Source organism: Orcinus orca, chromosome X, assembly GCF_937001465.1.
Source record: "Orcinus orca chromosome X, mOrcOrc1.1, whole genome shotgun sequence".
NCBI classification, from domain to species: domain Eukaryota; kingdom Metazoa; phylum Chordata; class Mammalia; order Artiodactyla; family Delphinidae; genus Orcinus; species Orcinus orca.
Genome location: NC_064580.1, coordinates 114079414 through 114101065, shown reverse-complemented (window position 1 = coordinate 114101065; position 21652 = coordinate 114079414). Strand labels below are relative to the sequence as shown.

General features: G+C 40.7%; 1 protein-coding gene across 2 annotated transcripts in view; it reads right to left on the bottom strand.

Moving 5' to 3' along the window:
* STK26 (serine/threonine kinase 26) overlaps window positions 1–8641 on the bottom strand; it is a 65093-nt gene extending 56452 nt beyond the window's left edge. The window contains exons 1-2 of one of the 2 annotated variants that reach the window (XM_033416203.2): window positions 8492–8641; window positions 8239–8389 (exon numbers count right to left, since the gene is read on the bottom strand). In XM_033416203.2, coding sequence (XP_033272094.1) covers window positions 8239–8280 — 42 coding nt within the window. In that variant the 5' untranslated portion in view covers window positions 8281–8389; window positions 8492–8641. The remainder of the gene's footprint in view (window positions 1–8238; window positions 8390–8491) is intronic. The other variant, XM_012538970.3, reaches the window with a different exon arrangement.
* Between the last annotated feature and the right edge of the window lie 13011 nt (window positions 8642–21652).

Genomic DNA, 21652 nt, shown 5'->3' with positions numbered 1-21652 from the left:
TTAATATAACATACTGTAAAGTGATATGTCCCAAAGCCAATCGCTTAATGGAAAGCCGGGGGAGGGGGATGAAAAGGCACTAACAGAGCAACTCAAAAATGCATTTTCAAAGAAAAATCTGGATGCGTCTAAATGTCCTTGAAGTCTTTACTCCACTGCCAAAAATTCACTCCTAGGATTGTGTTACTAGGCACTATTGAAATCTGGTAGAGTAATTCACTAGTGTGCTTAGAAATTCCCTAACATATCTAGTATGGTATGGATTTCAAATCCAGTAAAAACTTCATTAAGTTGATACTGGGAAGCTATTTCTATAATTCAAAGCAACTGTTATTCTTCAGCTAGACACTCTATTGTTCTGTAATAAACAAATTGAAAAATTCAATGATAGTTGATTTGAACCCTACTTTTTTCAGTCCTTTACATTTTAAATTGATAGGGTTTTACAGATTTCTTTTCCTCACTTTTTTATAAAACAGGTGAAAGGGGAAGAGGGGAAAAAATACCACTACGAACACACAATCTCTGTTACAAGGATCTTAAAGAAAGGTTGAGAAGTTTTTATCTGTAAACATTTTTCACGAGAAAAAGATAAAAACACAATGCCTTGGATTTCCTCAGCAGCACATTCTTGAAGGTACTTGATCAAAAAGGAGGAGAGTGGACATTTTTAAAAAGATAATTAGAATATTTTTAACTCTTACACCTAAGCTGTCTATAGTTTTGTTTACTCTAGTCCCCAGGAAGTATGAACCACAATTTTGTTCATATTTTGCTAGAATATCCAAAGCTGTCATACCAACGGCTAATCCAATATTTTAGGACACGAATCATTCTAATCCATGATCGTATGATAAACGAAGGAAAAGAAAGGCCAGCGGGCTGCTGTCAGAAGTATGCTGGAACAAGTCCAGAAAAGGCTGAGGGAGAGTATAGCTCTATCCCCAGTAAGGTAAATGCTGGTGAGAGGTAATGGGGAGAGACAAGCAGGAATAGAGGAGAAGGATGGGATCTGCTCTGCACTAGGTTTCCTGGTTTCTTTGAATGTGCATTTCAGAAGATCTGCTTGAAATATATGGGATTTGGGGGAGGGACAACAAAGAGGATGATGGGTAGAGTTGGCCAGCAATATGCTCTTCTGTTTTTAAATATAAATTTGAAGTCATTTTCCTATTGGAGAACTCTTCCTATTTCATAGGATTGTTGAGAGGAATTAGTTAATATCTTATTTAAATGTTTGCTTTCTGTGGTCCCTACCATATAACACCTTGGTCTAAAGTGGCAGATGACCAAATGAGAAATGTACATAAGATGGAATGAAAATTTTAGCTGTGCATATTTTATTGATTTTTGTTCTTTTAAAAATGAGTTACCTCATGGCATTCCTCCAGAGACATTGTTTTATATGTACCTGTGGTAGAAATTCTTTGGGTCTTAACTACAAGAAATGAAAAGGAGTTTGTTGCATCACACCTAATAATAGTGTTAGTTTTTGTTCTCCTAACTCTGCTTTCTAGCAACAAATGAGTAAAACCATGACTCTTTCAAAAGATACAATTCATTCAAAAATTATCACCAAGCAGTTTGAAATTCTACTATTATATTTCTTTTTAAAAGGCATTACTTCCTGTAACATGTGAACATCCATGGGAGAGGTCACATAGTGAGCCATTAATCAAAAACATCTTAATATCAGTGAAATGTATCAGATTCTTTCTAATGTGACGGCTGGGACAGAGAAGTAAAGAAGTTTCTTTTATTTATTTGTTTGTATATTTGGGGGACGGGGGAACAAAGGGAAGGAACAAGAGGTTATTTCTCCCAAAGCCATAAATTTGTCTGAAATCAGCCCTAGTTACTAGGAAAGCAATGAGGGCTCCTTTTTCTCTCAAAGGTCTTGCAAGATGAGAATGAGAGCTTCAGTGTGTGGACAGCTGATTAGTTACAAGTATATTTTGTTAGACCTATTACATGTAATATATTAAAATCATTTTACTAAGTATAAAATGTCTACATTGTACACACATAAATTAGCCTTCATGAGCTAGAAGAATTCAAGCATTACACAATATATTTACAGAAACAGAATGGAAAAAAGTCAGAAAAGTCTAGTCTATATGTACTGCACTCACTAGCCTACACTTTTACATATAATTCATACCTAACGGTATAAATAAAAGTAAGATATATGGTCCCTGCTTTCAAGAAATTTACAACCTAGTTTGGGAGACAAGTATAACATATATAATTAGGGAAAATCTAAGGCAGTATATAAATCAAGGACTGGACTGTCTGCTACTGACAAGGGATAAAGCAGGTGCTTGGAAATGGGAGTGATTTCTGTAGCCTGGAACATTCAGAGAAAGTTCATGGGGAAAGCAAGATGGAGACCTTGAAAATCAGGTAGCATTTGGCCAGTCAGTGATTGCTGAATTGCAACTGGCATGGTAGAACAAAAGGGATTTCTTGTTGGGGAGTAGAAATAACTAAGTACAGATCTGTAGAGAGGAGCCAGATAACAGAAAGTCTGGAAAGCTGAGCAGGAGACTTTGGGTCTGGTGGTGGTGGTATGTGTGTGGGTGTTTTGGGGGGGTGGGGAGACTGGATTTCAATAGAAAAACATGGGTTGTCAAGCAGGAGTGAGAGGGGATAATGACAGTGTTTTCATGTGATTAGCCTAGCATTGTTCTGTAGGATGAACTGCCCACATACATCATAACACCTTTGATGAAGGAGTTCAAAATATACTCCACAGATGATAGCTAATTCATCCTAATAGCACTCACTGAGGCAAAGGAAATGCAGCTTTTATTATTCCCCATTTTATAGATGATTTGCTCAAGGTCACTGAATAAATGAAAGGCAGAATAAAAAAACACAGTATCACAATGTTCAATGGTTCCTAGGTAGCAGCTAAATTATATTCTCTCATTTTCTATAACTCAAGCAAGGGAGGTACATGATGGACATTTGTCCTCATGTGCCATTTTTAGACCCTCATGAGTGTTCAAGGCACATGTCCTACCATGCCCAATTCCTGTTTACTCTCCGTTCAGCCCCCAGCCTGCTTACCCCATACCCTGCAACTACCTCCAACTCTCCCAGCTCACAGTTGTCTTTGATTATTCTGTTTCAGCTGCTCTTCTGCCACTATCATTAGCATATTCAACATCTCTGAATATGCTTCCCACCAACGAGGACAATGGTTTGGCTTTATCTATGAGTGCAAGCATTGCTCTCTACCTCTTTCCACCTCAAATTGCAAAGGTGATCAGTCCTTTCAGAAGGTGGAAGGAAGGTAAGAAGCCTACATACTAGATTCTGACACCAAACTGAATTCTTTCTCCAATTTAGGTTTCATGATGAGAGTTAAATTAAGAAGTCCCCCCACCCCAGTTAACTCCTTCCCGATCCTGACACATTTTCTCATCCCTCCATGCTTTTTTTTTTTTTTTTTGCGGTACGCGGGCATCTCACTGTTGTGGCCTCTCCCGTTGCTCTGGATGCGCAGGCTCAGCGGCCATGGCTCACGGGCCCAGCCGCTCCGCGGCATGTGGGATCTTCCCGGACCGGGGCATGAACCCATGTCCCCTGCATCGGCAGGCGGGCTCTCAACCACTGCGCCACCAGGGAAGCCCCCCCCCCCATGCATCTTAAGTCACCCTTCCTTTTCTTACAAGCCAACCCTCCACCTATGCTTCCTGCCTCACAAGGGCCCTCACTTCCACATGCTCTCTGGCATTATGACCTTTCCCTCCTTGGTGGCTCCCACCCTTCAGTTTCAAGTAAAGAAACTGGCATATAGTAAATGCTCAGTAAATGTCTGATGAATGACCAGAGCTCCAGATCTATATCTTCAAGTATTCGCTGGACATTTTTAAAAACAGCTTTACTGAGGCATGTTGAGATACAAAAAAAATTGTACATATTTAATGTATACGATTTGATGGGTTTGGACATATGTATACACCTTTGAAACCATCACCACAATCAAGATAACAGACATACAGCTCTACATTTTTATTTTGTCATCCCACTGTTACCTCGAACTTCACAAGCCTAGAACAGAAATCATTAATGTTCTACTGGATCTGGCTCTTCTCCCTGACTTTCCGATTTCTTTTGGATGTACCATAATTGTCCCAGTTGCCCATATTCAACATCACAAAGGCTTCGATTCTTCCTCCTGTAACTAGCTAATTACAAGTCTGGTAATTATATTTTCTACCTCATAGTACTAAGCATAGGGAAGGCAATCAGTCAATGCAAGGTCCATTACATCTGTACAGATATGAATACCTTGTTGAAATAGTCTCAGTAGATCAAACTGCCTCAAGTCTCTCAATCCTCCAGCTCATCCATTCAACCAATCTTAAGATTTCTCTTCCTATATACAACTTTGTTTGTTGAGCCTCCCTTACTTAGAAATGTTTAGTGGCTAGTCTGAAGGCCAAAACCCTTCCCTAGCATTCAAGAACCACCATAATCTGGACGCAGTCAAGTTTTCCAATCTTACCCCCTATTATTTCTCTAGTGTAATTCTTCATCATAGGTCAAGTGATTTTATCCGACGCTCAAAGATCGTGTGCGTGCACACACTTGCTCAGGGTATTTCCCTACTTGGAAATGCCCTCCCTAATATGGATCCTAAAAATCCTTTGGGGGCAAGCCTTCAACTCTTCCAGTCAGCAACTTCTATTATAGAGTAAGTATCACAGATTTTGCATTATTTGATATTTCATGTGCTAGATTTATCTCCCCAACAACATTTTAAGATCTTTAAGGGCAGACATCATGTAGTATACTTCTGTATCCTTCCCAGAATCCAGTAACTAGGTTCACCAATGCAAGGCAATGTTTTCCAACTCTTAGATAAAAGTCTCCAATAAAGTGTTCATTAATCCTTAAACTTCATTTCCATATCACATCTCAAATAACAACCATTTACAAACTGTACCACCCTGATCATATTTAAAGATACATGAAGACTAATGTTTAAATTCTTTAGCAGGAAGTTTAAAAAATTCTTTCACAAAAGGCATAACACAAAGCATAACATAATAATACTTAGTACTCTAATTCAACATTTAACCTTATTCTCCCACCCACATTTTATGAAAGATTTAACACCCAATTTAGAACACTTGTCTTCATAAATACTAATGCAGGTTCTAAGGGGAAATATCTTAAACTTAAGTATGATTTACAACTGAGAACTTCAAAGAAAAAACATGTTTTAAATCATTAAAGAGTAAATATTTGAGTGGAAAGAAACAGGTTTATTGGCTTATTTTTTTAAGTTGTGCTTTAAATATTTTTCAAGAGTTTAGCTCCTGGTATGGAAAATTAGTTATATACTAGAGAAGTAAGCACAAATTAAGTACCCAAAAAATTCATACCCTCCACATTTGGTGTAATATGGCAAAAAGTTCATTACCACAATATTAAGAAATATTAACAATATGAGTCTGAATAACTAATTCACAAGGAAGGGTTTGAACTGGACCAAATCCTGGGTTTTCTTTCGTCACTCCAAGTTTCTTTTCTATTTTAAACTAGTGGCAACAGAAATTTCTTTGTTTGAAAGTCAGGAATGCTGGAAGTCTTAAGTGATAGAACAGGTAGCTCGACTTCACGTCTCTCCTCAGGGGGGAGAAAAACACTGTGGATAAAGTAAATTTGTTTTTATTTCTGGAAAAATCATTTTTTCCATCAATCTTCATAATTCCCTAAAATAAACTGTTAAAAAGTTATAGGCCGGTCGACCACTTCACCCAGATTTGTGGAAATACTATACATGAATTTCAAGAACACATGGCTAACTCACGTTTTCTTACTACTCTATAGGTCTAAAAGTTGCCCCTCTTTCACAAAACTCGAGGAGAATTCTACAAGCTCGTGATATATTTCTGCATCTCATCTGCAATATTTTTAAACAAAAGAATAGTCAAAGTAGTTTAGGCTCAAGAGTCGCACTGCATGCCATCAAATTTATTTTTAGGATACTCCACAATTTTAAAAGTGGAAAACTTTTGTGTTGCACCAAATGCATAAGAACCACATATACAAAGAAAATGGAAATAAGAAGTTAAGAATTTACCATTTCATTCAGACAGAGAAAATGACAAATAAATATTCCTCTCCTCTTTTCTAATATTGAGATGATTGCCCTCCCCAAATCAGGGTAGACAAAGTAATCACAACTTTGGGCAGACATAAAGTGAAAAGCAGAATTTATCTTTCAAAATATGTGATTCACATTCTAAACCACCTTAATTAAGATTTTAAAATTCAAGAGATAGGGAACTCAGATAATGAAACAAAGCAGGGAGCCATAATAAATACTGAACAGCAAGCAGTTCCTACACCATATAAATCAAATAAAGACAAATCAAATAAGGACCAGAAACCATATAAATCAAATAAAGTCAAGACAAATGAAATAAAGACCAGAAACCATTTTCTCCTCAGCACACAGAGTTCCCCAGAATCACAAACTTGATGAACGGGAGGCACTCAATCTGCTGACGCACGCACGCAGGCAGCGCGTGCACACAATGGAGAGAGAAGTACCGAGACCCTCAGAGACAAACTACACATCCGTAACGTTCTACTCTTCACAGAATGGAAAGGAGAGCACGGTGGGAAAAATTTCGCACTTTCTTCCACATCAGACAGAGCAAAACTGTAGTTAGTAATGCAAATTACTAATTCTCTTGATATAATCAAAGGCAGAACTGAATGAATGGGGTGAGGGGCAGTGGCTGGGGGAAAGAGGGAGGGAAGGAGGGGGGTGGCGTGAGAAGAAGGAAGTTTGAGGCATTTTGTAAAGCTTGAATGGATCAACCTATAAAAAGGCCCTAATATTTCTCATTTCCCTTTTTCTTCCTTTCTTTTTTATTAACTACACAGCGACTTCCTGGGACTCAACCCAGACTTGCCCTATATTTAGCTAAAAGGCCTGGTGCTTAGGAGACACAGGCGTCCTAGGTCAGATATATGTCCGACACAAACGGTCCTTTTGGGGGAAAGTATTTTAAAAGTCCCCTTTTTTGTGTGACCATGCATCAAATGTAACCAACTGCTTTTTTTAAAAAAATGAATTCCATTAATTAATTAGTAAACTGAGGCCCCAATCCATAGCACTTTGATTTCTACTAGAAACATAAGCTGTTTACTACTCTAAACATTTTTTCTGAACGTAGAAAAAGTTTGCTTTCACATTTTTAGAAGGTAATGAGGCTTAAGTGTTTCTAGTCTCTGACCTATTCATAAATAGGTTGTTTAGGCTGTCTAGCAAAGGAAAAAAAATAAAATGTGAACGCTTAAAAGTCAGTAAACTTGGATAACATTTAGTAGATAGCTTGAAATGCACCGATTTAAAAACATAACAGCATAAAAAGTGTGTGGCCATAGCTTATTTCTTCTTCAATAAAATGAAAATATAATGGGAGAGAGCTGGGAAGATGTCGAGTAAAAAGTTGGGTCCCAGGCAAGTAGTCCCTTGTTCAGGACAAAAAGCTTCCTTTAACCGCATTGCAACAGACCTCCTGTGGGAAAGGCAGGGGGCGGGGCGGGGGAGTCATCACCTCCGCTATTCTAACTTAGGACCCTGCATTTCTCACGCCACCCTATGGGCTGGACCAGGTTGGGGGAGCGAGATACAACTTGGCCCTGAAGCAGCAGCACCAAAAGGGGAAAAGAAGTCACCTCGCTCTTTGCTCTACGCATACAGGAAGAGCCCAATTCAAAGCCGCCACCACCGACACCCCGTTGCCTTGCTCCGCCCCAACTTGTGTCGTGTGTGTGTGTGTGTGTGTGTGTGTGTGTGTGTGTGTGTGTGTGTGTGAGGGGGGAGCACCACTTGCGTTTTACCCCACGATTTCCGAGACACTTCCATCTCTCCCAAGTTAAGTGCTCCCACCTCCAACCCCCAACCGCACCACGCTCAGCCGGCGCAGGTGTCTCGCTCCGGGCTATTTTGTGCACCCCCCCTCGCCCCCCAGCATCCCCACCTCGCCGCGCCCCCAGTCCCTCCGCGCGCGGCCGGCGCAGTGCACCACCTAGCTTACACGCCGGGAAACACTGAGAACGCTCTTCCCGGGTCACCTGGCCGGAGCGCCCGGCCCGGCTTCGGGGAAGCCCTGGGCCGCCTCTCGTCGCCCGTGCCCAGCGCGGAGCGCGCCCCCGGCTCCCGGGCAGTCACGTGGACGGCGGGGGAGGCCCGGGCGTCCTCACCTGCATACCGGGCACTTGGACCGCCACCGGTGAGTGGGCCATGAAGGCGAAAGCAGCTCCGCGCGGCTTCGGCGGCGGTGGCGCCTTGGGCTCCGACTGGCTCCTCCTCCGGGGGTAGGTCGGCGGCCCTCCCAGGCTTTTCGACCGGGGCCTGGAAGGACACATACGAGTGGGGTTACGGGGCGGGTGGCGCGCGCGGCCCGGGGACGGGAGGTGGGCGGTCCGCGGCGCTGCTCCCCGAGACTCAGTCTACCTTTCTGGCGCCGGCCCGCCGCTGTGGCAGCCGCCTCAGCTGCTGCTCCCCCTACTGAACGCTGGGCACCGTGTGTGGCGGTGGCCGGGACCTGGGCTCGAGTGATGCCGCTCGTCTGCTCCTCGCCGCTTTAGGAAGAGGAGGTGGAGGCGCCCCAGCCACCCGCCTGCTCGCCGGGCCGGGGAGGCGGTTGGGGGCGGTTCCGCCGCTGGCCCTGCCTCCGCCCTGCAGCCGGGCGGTGTCAGGAGAGCTAAGGCTCCGCGCAGGGAAGGGGCTCGGCTGGGGTGGTTGGAGCCCGAGAGGAGGGAGGCTTTCCCGGCCCACGGAGAGGAGAACCCGCGGCCAGGGGGGCCTGGAACACGGCTCGGCCTGGAGAGAGAAGGGAAGAGTTCGGGTGACCCTCGGGGTCCGAGGGCGTCCCGGACGCGGCCACGTTGCAGGCAGGCGTGCAAGGGCTCGGGCACACGCGGCCTCGCAGAAGTCTTGAGTTGAAACTTGGCGGGTGTTGGAAGTCCTTCTTGACTCCCCGATCTGGTCGAGGGCGGGGACGCAGAGAGCCGCCGAGTCGGTGGACCCCTGCTCTTTCCCCAGCTTCGGGCCGGGCCACTGGGCGGGTCCGTGACCACTCTCCTCTTTCCGGATTCCCCGCCCCCAGACAGGCTTCAGGTGACTTAGAACTGAGGCTACCCCTACCTATCTCTTGGGCTGTCAGTTGGGGGGTTTGGTGAGGGCGACCAGACTGGGGCTTCTCTTCATCACAAGTTCTGCACATGTAAGAGAGAGGGAAGTTGGAAAACAGATGGTACATCGGCAGAAAAATTAATGAGGAAATAGAGGCATGGGAAATGAGATTGGGTCATTAGATGGGCGTATTATTGAACTCAGCATACACAGCAGTGGTTTTAGCAACTCCCTGCCTCCACCCCATTTGAAGTTTCACTCCAGCAGGGAGACAGGCTCTTTTAAGAATAACCTAACAATAACAACCGCTATAATAATAATAGCAATTATGGTCATCTCATTATGAAGGAACCTTTGAGAACCCACAAGGGGTTGTAATATGTAATACAAGTGCCAGTTTAAAATGAGGATGGAGTTCCCTAACTTGCAGGTTGTTGTAGGTCTGTACCCAACACAGTGTTGGGACTCCGGCAGACAATAAATGTTTCTCTTGTTCCTTTAGAATCTGTCTCCAAAGATAGCAAATTATTGTTATCACTATAGTTATTGTTAATGGGTGCCATTTTCTTTGTGCCAGGGACCACTAAGTGCTATGTATATGTTACCTTATTAAATCTTTACAAGGGTCCCCTGAGGTCACATTGCTTTTCTTCCATTTTGCAGAAATGCAGAAAAAGGCTCAGTGAGGTTAAATAATTTGAGCCAAATATCACATAATTAAGAAGTGGTAGGGCTGGGAATTCAAACCCAGGTCCTTCTAACTTTTAAGATCTGTTGTCTTAGCAACTGTCAAGTAGTATACAAAATAGTATTGTTAACTATAAGTCACCATGCCATACATTACATCCCCAGAGCTTAGTAATCTTCTAACTGGAAGTTTGAACCCTTTGACCACCTTCACCTACTTCCCCCATCACCCTCCCCTGGCAACCACCAATCTACTCTCTGTTTCTATAAGTTTGGTATTTATTTAGATTCCTCATATAAGTGAGATCATACAGTATTTGTCTTTCTCTGTCTGCCTTATTTCACTTAGCATAATGCCCTCAAGGTCCAACCATGTTGTCACAAATGGTAGGATTTCCTTTTTTATTGCCAAATAACATTCCATTTCATGTATATACACCACATTTTCTTTATCCATTCAGATGGCAAAGGATATCATCCTCAAGTCCAGGCCCTCACCACTTCTAAACTGATGATAGGCCACAATCCAGTCTCTATTTCCCACCAGCCCAGTTCACACTTAATGCCAGCTTGACCAGAAACCTGCAGTGCCATCTAAACTTTAATGTCCATAGAAATTCCCTGGGATATTTTTAAACTGCAGATTTTGACTTAGCAAGTTTGGAGTGGCCCAAGATTCTGCATTGCTCTCAATTTCCCAGGTGGTGCATATAGTGCTGATTCTTAGACCACACTTTGAGTAGCAAGGGTCTGAATCAAGCTCCATCATTTAAGGCTCATCTCAAGTCCCACCCCCACTGACTCTTCCTCATTGATCGAAGCCCTCCTTCAAGCTCCTCCTATTGCATGTTGGTGGAAGCAGCACTCACATTGTAGTTCTTTCTTTTTTTTTTTTTTTTTTTTTTTTTTTTTTGCGGTATGTGGGCCTCTCACTGTTGTGGCCTCTCCCGTTGCGGAGCACAGGCTCCGGATGCACAGGCTCAGCGGCCATGGCTCACGGGCCCAGCCGCTCCGCGGCATGTGGGATCTTCCCGGACCGGGGCATGAACCCGTGTCCCCCGCATTGGCAGGCGGACTCTCAACCACTGCGCCACCAGGGAAGCCCAGTTCTTTCTTCTTATTTCATGCATTTCATTTGCTTCTCTTACGTAAGAATTATTCAGATAGAATGTCAGCTTTCTGAGGGCAAGATTTTTGTCGGTTTTGTTCATTGCTGTATCCTCAGAGCCTAGAACAGTGTATGGCACATAGGAAGCCCTCAATAGATATTTGTTGAATGAATGGATGGATGGATTTCCTTTGAACTCTTCACTGAGGTTGGCATAGTGCTAGTTGGTATAGTGTTTTATTGATGGCCTGGTTTAACTCCTAGGCACTGCTCTTGCTGAATCTTTAAATTGTTCACTTTACTATATGTTACATCTTTCTTTTTTGTGTCTCCTAAATTATTTTCCATTACTTTAATTTCACAACTACCTAAGAGCAAGTTGTGTAATTTTAATAAATAAGGTAAGCATATCTAAGAAGTGACTTTTCTTGACATGATTCTGGGCCAGAGTTATGTAAGCCTGTGGAAGACTGAATGGTAAATTTTGAGACCTGAACTATTGAGAAATTTCCTTAAAAACACTGCTTTTGAGATCTTAGTGAACTTTCTGATCTTTCTTTAGGTTTCCTGCTATTAAATAAACTGTTGTTGTTATTATTGATAGAGATCACTTGAGCTTTTATATGGAGTTCCTTGTAGTTTGCTTATGCTTTTTCACGTGTCTGTTTCTTAATTTAAACAAAATGACAAGAAATTCAAATATGCTTTTGTTATTCCCCCCCAAAACGGCACTTGAATATTTTTACTCCAAAATGTCAGCCTCGAATCTAATAACATATTACAATGTGTTCCCACAGCTTGAGGGGAGACACCACATCTTATGTTCTGAGTAGCCGCATAGAGTGTGACATAGTGTATCAGATCGGATTTGGTACCTGCTTGATTGATATGACCTGAGTGGGTATGAATACTTAATAACCACATAAATAAAGCAAAATTATATGCAGATTAAGCAAAGTCAGTGAATTCCAAGTTAGACTGTACCCTTGAACCCAATAAGAGTTACTCATTTAAATTTACAATCTGTGGCTTCGGTTTCCTGACATTTGTCATACCCTCAATATTAAATATTTAACTTTTCCCACATTTATAAATATTTACTGAATGGACTGGGTTCATAGCTAAAGTGTAGGTAGACGGAAATGGCCAAACTTTAATTTAGGCAATAGTGAGGTAATGCATTAGGGCCATGGTTCTCAAACAGGAGCAAATTTGCTTCCTGGAGACGTTGTTGGTTGTCATGAATTGGGGGGAAGGGTGCTAGTGGTAGTGGGTAGGGGCCAGAGATGCTGCTAACCATACTCCAATGCACAGGGCTGCCCTCACAACAAAGGATTAGCCTGCCCAAAATGTCCATGGTGCCAAGGTTTGAAACACCATGCTCTATACTCTTTGCATTAGGGTTTACTAACCAAGTGACAGACTTTTTTTTTTTAAGTTTTTTTTGATGTGGACCATTTTTTTTAAACGTCTTTATTGGAGTATAATTGCTTTACAGTGGTGTGTTAGTTTCTGCTTTATAACAAAGTGAATCAGCTATACATATACATATATCCCCTCCCTCTTGCATCTCCCTCCCACCCTCCCTATCCCACCCCTCTAGGTGGACACAAAGCACCAAGCTGATCTCCCACATATCTCGCGGCCAAAAAACCAAAACATAAAACAGAACCAATGGATGTGGACCATTTTTAAAGTCTTTACTGAATTTGTTACAATATTGCTTCTGTTTTATGTTTTGGTTTTTTGGCCGCGAGGCATGTGGGATCTTAGCTCCCCAACCAGGGATCGAACCTGCACCCCCTTCATTGGAAGGCGAAGTCTTAACCACTGGACCGCCAGGGAAGTCCCATAACAAGGTAACAGACTTAAGAATCCTTGTTCCCTGAAGATTTTAGTTCAATGTGGTGGCTGGGGCTAAAACAAAGAAACAAACAATCCCACAAGATATTGGGCCACATCAAGGGGGTACCGGAAACAAAGCAGTATTTTTATGCCACCTTTGTGTAGACCATAGATTATCTTCCCCCAAAGAGTGAATACTACTTAATGAAAAATACTATTGAACAGAAAATAACCTTAAGCAAAATTTAATGATTTGTGTTAAAAAATGTAATCATGGAGCATGTTCTAATGTACCGGGCATTACCTAGGAGCCTTCAAATATGTTACCTCATCAAGATAAATTTGACCTCTTACTCCACTTTATAAAATTTAAAGGTAGGGTTTCACATTTTAGACTGTCACATTTTGAGACTCATCACTACATTAAAATGTATAAAGTGCATATATGTCTGAAGTGTAAGAGAAGTTGATATAATTATCTGAATTTCTTTCAATTATCTGAATATTTGAAACTAAAGGAAATTATCTGGGTAATTCTAGAACCTCACCATCCAGTGATAGGAATATTTTGATTTAAGCTACTAGACTCTATTGATATTTGGAAATATAACATTCAAAGGTTCTTTTCTTTTCTTTTTCTTTTTTTTACAAAAGCATACGTGATACCGTAACTCTCCTCTTTACTTTACTCTCTGTGGGTATCAAATTGGAAAGCACGAAATAATAGTTCTTGCAGATGTTGTAACCTCGCTGTTGTTCCAGCAAAGCATCCCAAAGAAAAACATATTGAATCAATTCTTGGTCAAGGAGCATTAAACCTGTGTAATTGCTTAATTCTGCTAAATAACCTTGCACCTTTGGGGGCTCGCACAGTACTCTGCCATAGTATTATTTATAACAAAAAACCTAGCATTTAAGACTCAGCACAGCTGAATTTTCTTGCTAGCTTTACTTCCTGACACTACTGAGGGGAGTAGAGCAACGGAGGAGGTGGGTGGAAGCAAATGCTGCTTAAGCGGTTTCCTGCTTAGAACATTTCTTTACATGTACGCTTACTCACTTTGCAATATTTGCATTTAAGTATGAAAAGAATTGAGCTCATTACTTCTTGCCTTCACCAATTGGTTACAGTACTGAGAGGCAGATGTGGCCCGAACAATTTCATTCACATGTAGAGGTAGGAGTCGAAAGATAGCACGATAAGAAATAACTTCCTGGTTCTAGTTTTGCTGCCTGCCTTAACTCTCACACAATTGCACTGTTGATCTTTAGATGGCTTAGACCCAAGGTGAAGGCCCTCAGAAGCCTGCCGGCACTCACTCACAGTCTCCTCAATGATGACAGACCACTGCTTGCTGTACCATTCGTCCTATAATTGAGGTTTGTGTTGCCATAGGGGTACATGAGGAGACTGGGGAGTTTCTTAGGAGAGATTCTTTGGGAGACTAGGCTCCTTGTAATGAAGTCAGGTAACTTCTTTGTATTCTCCAGAGTGCAGTTTTTAGTCACAGGAGAACCATTCATGTGTTACCATGAAATGATGCTAGACAACCAATTTGGGTGATACTTTTCCCCTCAGAATTAACTTTTTTACATGTATTGAATTGACCACTTGTTCTTTAATTTGTACGTTTCTCAAGAAACAGTTCTAGTCTAAGGTGGCAGTTAAAAACAGGAAAAACAAACTGGCAGTTGAGACCGAATAGGAAGTGACTATGCCATCAGCTCACACTGAGGAAAAGGAAGTTGTTGCCAGGACCTCTAAGAAAGGCAGTTGTGTAAAATTACCCTTCAACTTGCTTGCTGAGGTTCTGTCACCCTGTGGTAAAAGCTCCCATAGTTTTGTTACATCTGTACTCAAGAGAACATGAACAGAACTGGAGAATAGCAGGCAGCCCTTGCAGGACTGTTATCAGGGACTACCAGAAGTTTCTGGGGCAGAAACTCAACATTGTAGACAAGCAGAGCTCCCTCTCTACTCATTTTTTTTTCTGTGCCAAATAGATATTTTAAGATTAGTTAAAATTCAGTATGTTCCACCGTGAGGCCCACTAGAAGGGTCCAACTATAGACTGCAACAGGGGATTTTTGCTGAGAAATCGAAGGCAGAACGTTTTCTTATACTTTTACTTGGGCCCCAGAGCCAGGCTAGGCCACACCACCTTACCCTTTTTCCTTTAGTTTCTCTTCCCTTCTTTGCTTTCTCACATATTTCTCGAGCACAGTACCAGGAACTGTGCTTAAGTGCTGGGAATACAAAGAAATGCAAGGAGTTTGCTTTCTTGCAAAAAATACAATACAAAAACAAGAATCACTCAGTAACCTTTAAAAATTGTATAAAATTTAAAAAAATAAATAAAAAACAAGGAGCACTCAAAGTGATGTATAATGATAGTAGCAATAGAATTTTTAAAACTGTTACAGCAACTGGCACCAGAGAGCAGTTCATTTTACCTGCGTAGATCCTGGAAGGCTTCACAAAGAAGGTGATATTTGAGCTACGCCTTGAAAAATGGGTAGAGAATTGGGAAAAGGGAGTGGAGAAGAAAGGGGATTCCACATAGAAGGAACAGCATGAGCAAATGCCTAAGCGAGGCATGTGTATTCCCATCACCTGATGACCTGGTTAAAATACAGATCCTGTGCTCCATTTGGACAGATTCTGATTTTGAAGGTTTCAGATGAAGAAAGGGCATTTGTATTTTATTTAAAAAAAAAAAAACACTCCCCAGGTGATTATGATGCGTCCTCTTGGTTATGAACCACTAACTTAGAGGAATGACAAGCTTTCTTTGAGGACGAGCTGGTAGTTTGGTCTAACAGGCAGAGGCCTGTTACATGAGGCATTCCCAGCAATGAAGTTGGAAGGAGGAATGGGGGACAGACTGTGAGGCTTGTCTGCCATGCTAAAGACTTTGGACTTGATCCCATAGGCTCCCAGGAGTACTGAGTGGTTTTAAGGAAGAGAGGAATTTGCTCCAGATTTGTATTTTTTTAAAAAACTCTCTATTTAGTACATAAAAGACAGATTGGATATGGGAGAGACTGGAAGCAGAGGGACCTATTAAGATGCTATTAGGAGGCCATTGTAAAAGTACAAGAGAAGAATTGAACTAAATTAATGGCTGTAGAATAAAATACCTAGGAATAAACCTACCTAAGGAGACAAAAGACCTGTATGGAGAAAACTATAAGACACTGAAAGAAATTAAAGATGATACAAACAGATGGAGAGATATACCATATTCTTGGATTGGAAGAATCAACATTGTGAAAATGACTATACTACCCAAAGCAATCTACAGATTCAATGCAATCCCAGTCAAATTACAAATGACATTTTTCACAGAACTAGAACAAAAAATTTCACAATTTGTATGGAAACACAAAAGACCACGAATAGCCAAAGCAATCTTGAGAAAGAAAAACGGAGCTGGAGGAATAAGGCTCCCAGACTTCAGACTATACTACAAAGCTACAGTAATCAAGACAGTGTGGTACTGGCACAAAAACAGAAATATAGATCAATGGAACAGGATAGAAAGGCCAGAGATAAACCCATGCACTTATGGTCAACTAATCTATGACAAAGGAGGCAAGGGTATACAATGGAGAAAAGACAGTCTCTTCAGTAAGTGGTGCTGGGAAAACTGGACAGCTACATGTAAAAGAATTAAATTGGAACACTTCCTAACACCATACACAAAAATACACTCAAAATGGATTAAAGACATAAATGTAAGGCCAGAAACTATCAAACCCTTAGAGGAAAACATAGGCAGAACACTCTATGACATAAATCACAGAAAAATCCTTTTTGACCCACCTCCTAGAGAAATGGAAATAAAAACAAAAATAAGCAAATGGGACCTAATGAAACTTAAAAGCTTTTGCACAGCAAAGGAAACCATAAACAAGATCAAAAGACAACCCTCAGAATGGGAGAAAATAGTTGCAAACGAAGCAACTGACAAAGGATTAATCTCCAAAATATACAAGCAGCTCTTACAGCTCAATATCAAAGAAACAAACAACCCAATCCAAACATGGGCAGAAGATCTAAATAGACATTTCTACAAAGAAGATATACAGATTGCCAACAAACACGTGAAAGGATGCTCAACATCACTAATCATTAGAGAAATTCAAATCAAAACTACAATTAGGTATCACCTCACACCAGTCAGAATGGCCATCATCAAAAAATCTACAAACAGTAAATGCTGGAGCGGGTGTGGAGAAAAGGGAACCCTCTTGCACTGTTGGTGGGAGTGTAAATTGATACAGCCACTATGGAGAAAAGTATGCAGGTTCCTTAAAAAACTAAAAATAGAACTATCATATGACCCAGCAATCCCACTACTGGGCATATACCCTGAGAAAACCATAATTCAAAAAGAGCCATGGGGCTTCCCTGGTGGCACAGTGGTTGAGAGTCCGCCTGCCAATGCAGGGGACACGGGTTCATGCCCCGATCTGGGAGGATCCCACATGCCGCGGAGCGGCCAGGCCCGTGAGCCATGGCTGCTGAACCTGCACATCCGGAGCCTATGCTCCACAACGGGAGAGGCCACAACAGTGAGAGGCCCGCGTACCGCAAAAAAAAAAAAAGCCATGTACCAGAATGTTCATTGCAGCACTATTTACAATAGCCAGGACATGGAAGCAGCCTAAGTGTCCATCAACAGATGAATGGATAAAGAAGATGTGGCACATATATACAATGGAATATTACTCAGCCATGAAAAGAAACGAAATTGAGTTACTTGTAGTGAAGTGGATGGACCTAGAGTCTGTCATGCAGAGTGAAGTAAGTCAGAAAGAGAAAAACAAATACCATATGTTGACACATGTATATGGAGTCTGAAAACAAACAAACAAAAAAAGATTCTGATGAGCCTGGGGCAGGACAGGAATAAACATGCAGATGTAGCAAATGGACTTGAGGACACGGGGAGGGGGATGGGTAAGCTGGGACAAAGTGAGAGAGTAGCATGGACATATATACACTACCAAACGTAAAATAGATAGCTAGTGGGAAGCAGCTGCATAGCACAGGGAGATCAGCTCGGTGCTTTGTGTCCACCTAGAGGGGTGGGATAGGGAGTGTGGGTGGGAGGGAGACGCAAGAGGGAGGGGATATGGGGATATATGTGTACGTATAGCTGATTCACTTTGTTATACAGCAGAAACTAACACACCATCGTAAAGCAATTATACTCCAATAAAGATGTTAAAAAAAATTGTATGAAAGGAATTCTGGCTAAGGACAAAGTTGTTAATAAAAGAGTCATCTTTTGTAATTTAAACAACTCTGAAATTCAAAAATAAAAATAAGAATTATGGGGAGAAAAAGAGAAGCACATGTGATCAACAACAGTTTTATCATATTCTGTATTATATTATTATGATGTACAAATCAATAACTTAATTAAACATTGATACAATTAAATTTTTAAAATAAATTAATTAATTAATTAATTAATGGCTGTGAGAATGAAGAGGAAGGGATAGATTCCAGAAATAATTTGGAGGTGAAATAAACAGCATTCAGTTGATTGGATGTGGACAGGACCAGAGGGAGAGGTTTAAAATGCCAGAGACATCTAGCTTAGAGAACTGGGTAAGCGTTGATGCCTGGAACTGAGCCAGGGCATACAGAAGGAGGACCAGGTTTTGGGGAAAGATAAGGAGTTTAGTTTGGATACACTGAGTTTGAGGTGCCTGTATGACATTTAAGTGGAGATGTCTAGAAGGCAGTTGAAAGTAACAAGAGGTCAGATTGCAAATACACATCTGAGAATTGCAAAGAGAAATGCTTTGTAACCTCATGGCGAGGTGTCAATAGAGGGCATAAAAAATAGAAATCAAGTTGGACCCATTCACCTCCTATTTAGGAAATCACTTCTTGAATAATTTTTCTATGTTTTGGTCTGGTTAAATGCTGCCTGTGCCTACTGACATTATATCTATCTCAAAAAGTATACTATTTTCTTCAGAGTAATGATTGTTAATCTCATGTCTATAAGATGATATTACTAAATATTTCTGCTGTGTCCCTGCATGCGTAGATTGCCTTTTGAATGCATGATAATGACAGTAAAGAAAGGAATGGAGCAAAGGACAGAAATGATGTGAAGAGATCTGAATGCTATGTTGCCAGGTTTTCTGGGATGGTTTTCTTGCATGCAACTGTAAAATAGATTATTGTGTGCCAGAACGGTTTGTATTATATTTCCCCTCCTACACTCAAAAGAAAATGAGGTGGGAGATGACATGCATGCCTGGTTTCATGAGGCCAAGTCAGTGTCTTCTACAATAGAAAGAAAAACAGGAACAATTTATTGCAATCTAAAGCACAGATTACTGGCAAAGTCATGATGTTTGCCTGCTGTGAAAGTGCACAGCAACCTTAGTTAATACTGCTTCAATTTTTCAGAATCATTCATGCCATTCTGGTTCTTCCATTCTTTCTGTGCTATTGACCTTTTATGAAACTTCACACATCCCTGTAGTTTACCATATGTGAAGGTAGGCATTCAAGTGGCTAAATGCCAACTTGAAATTCACATAGATAAATCATGCTTTTCATATAAATTGTGAAAATAGTGGTAGACATTTACAATCTGAGATCATGAAAGCAGACACAAACAGAGTATATTTTAAATGTTTTGTACAATGCATTTTATTATGTGTTTGGGTTTTTCTCAGGTGTTACAAGAAACTGAAATATACCAGCTCTTAAATTTTAAAGTAACTTTTGCATCTGACAATATACAGATTCCTGCTATGCAAATATAGAGAAATGAGTGCTTACTAAGTTGTGAAGGATGGATTTAGTTCATGAAACATATACTATAAAGAGATTATTTTCTTCTTTTTTTGCCAGACTCTCAAAGCATAAAAAGGTTATTGCTGTATGGAAAGGTCACTTGTATGAACAATGACAAAAGAAACTGTGTCCGGGTTGTAAAATGCTGGGTTGTTGAATATGTTTCCTACTAGAAAAAAAAAAAAAGTAAGGTAATCAATGTGAGAATGCATAACAATACACTTCAATATCACTCTTCTACTTTGGCTCTGCACATAGTAAATTAGGTATAAAGTAGTTCTTTCATTGTCCTTTTTAAAGCAAGAAGCTCAAGCCAAAGTCATATTAATGTAAATTGAGGAATTAAAGCTATTATTTATATAGTGCTTACTATTATTTATATAGTGTCAGGCATGGTTGCAAATTATATATACACCCACGTAATCCTCAGCATGACTCCATGAGCTAGGTACTACTATCATAATGTCGTTCCCATTTTACAGTTGATGAAACTGAGGCACAGAGAGATTAAGTAACTCATCCAAGGTAGGGCTGGCAGATAAAGTACAGGATGCCCAGTTAAATTTTAATTTTAATAAGCGACGAATAATTCTACATGAGACATGTACTTAAAAAGTATTATTTTCTGAAATTCGAATTCAACTGGCTGTCCTGCTTTTTTATTTGCTAAATTTGACAACCCTACCAGCCAAGGTCATATAGTTATTAAGGAGTGGAGCCAGAATTTGAACCCAGGGAGTGTGACATCAGAATTCATGCTCTTAACCACTATGCTTTTACTGGTTATAAGGAATGCAGGGTAGAGTGCTTTATTATCTATATGAGGAATATTGAAAAATATCATGACTCATGAATACCTCACGGGCAGGATCATAGATTTATAAGTTTGAATTTATTTCAATTTACTCTAATTGTTACTATTATTTGGGCACAGTATTTATAGTGAGACTTTTTGTTCTAAAACTAATAAGACCTATAACATTTTTGAACTAATTTTTTCTTCAGTGCTCTCCAAGGAGAGAGACTAAAGAAAAAGTGTGATTCAGTGTGATGTGTGGAATTAACTGATCAGTACTGTTATTCCAAACACCTTACTCTTCCTTCAGAAAGCAGCTTCGTGTTGTTTATAAAGAGTAAGAGCTTTTTAAAAGAAAAATATGTGATATATTTACTCACACCATTTTCTTCTCTCTTCTTTTGATATTTTTACTCTAGAATAGATAAAGGGGCATCAACTTTTTGCAGGGTAATGCAATTTAATGGAAAAAACCTGGGCTTTGGAGCCAGACAGACCTTATTGGCTGTGCAAACTTGATGTCTGAGCCTCATTTTCCTCATCTAGGAAACGGGGATTATTAATGCCTCTTTCAAGTGGTGATGATGAGGCTTAAATGAGATAATGAACATACACCGCTCTAATGTGGTATCTGATACAGAATTGACACTTTACAGATAGTGGTAGTTCCTTTCCCCTGTACCTCTGCCTCTTCCCCTGAGCCTCCACTACTGTCAGCAACCCTCATGAATCTTTGAAAATCTTCTGCTTATTTATGAAAGCATTTTGACTTGCCCAGAGGTTACATAGCAAGCAGGGGTAGAGTCAGGTGGAATCCAGAGTGCGTAAAATGTTTTTCTTCTTTTTGTGATTTGTTTGAATCCCTAAAATGTTTAGTTTAGAACAGAAGACTGCAGTGTGATTTCTGCTCTTAGAAATCCATTGTGAGGATTTTGGAGGTGCTCTTTTTCCCCCCTACATTGAGAATGTTCTTAGAGTTTCAGAGTGGGGTTTATATACTTCAGTTTCATGGGGAAAGTCACCATGGACATCTCTGAGGGACACAGAGAGGCACAAAAAGAAATGGCAAGAGCAGGGAAATGATGTCATTAAAGCATTTTCCTGTGTATACATGTGTACACGCATGTGTGTTGAAGCACAAGGTGGTGATGTGTGATGAGGGAAAATACAAAAGTTACTATAATAAAATCAGATGCAGTTATGGTCAAATAC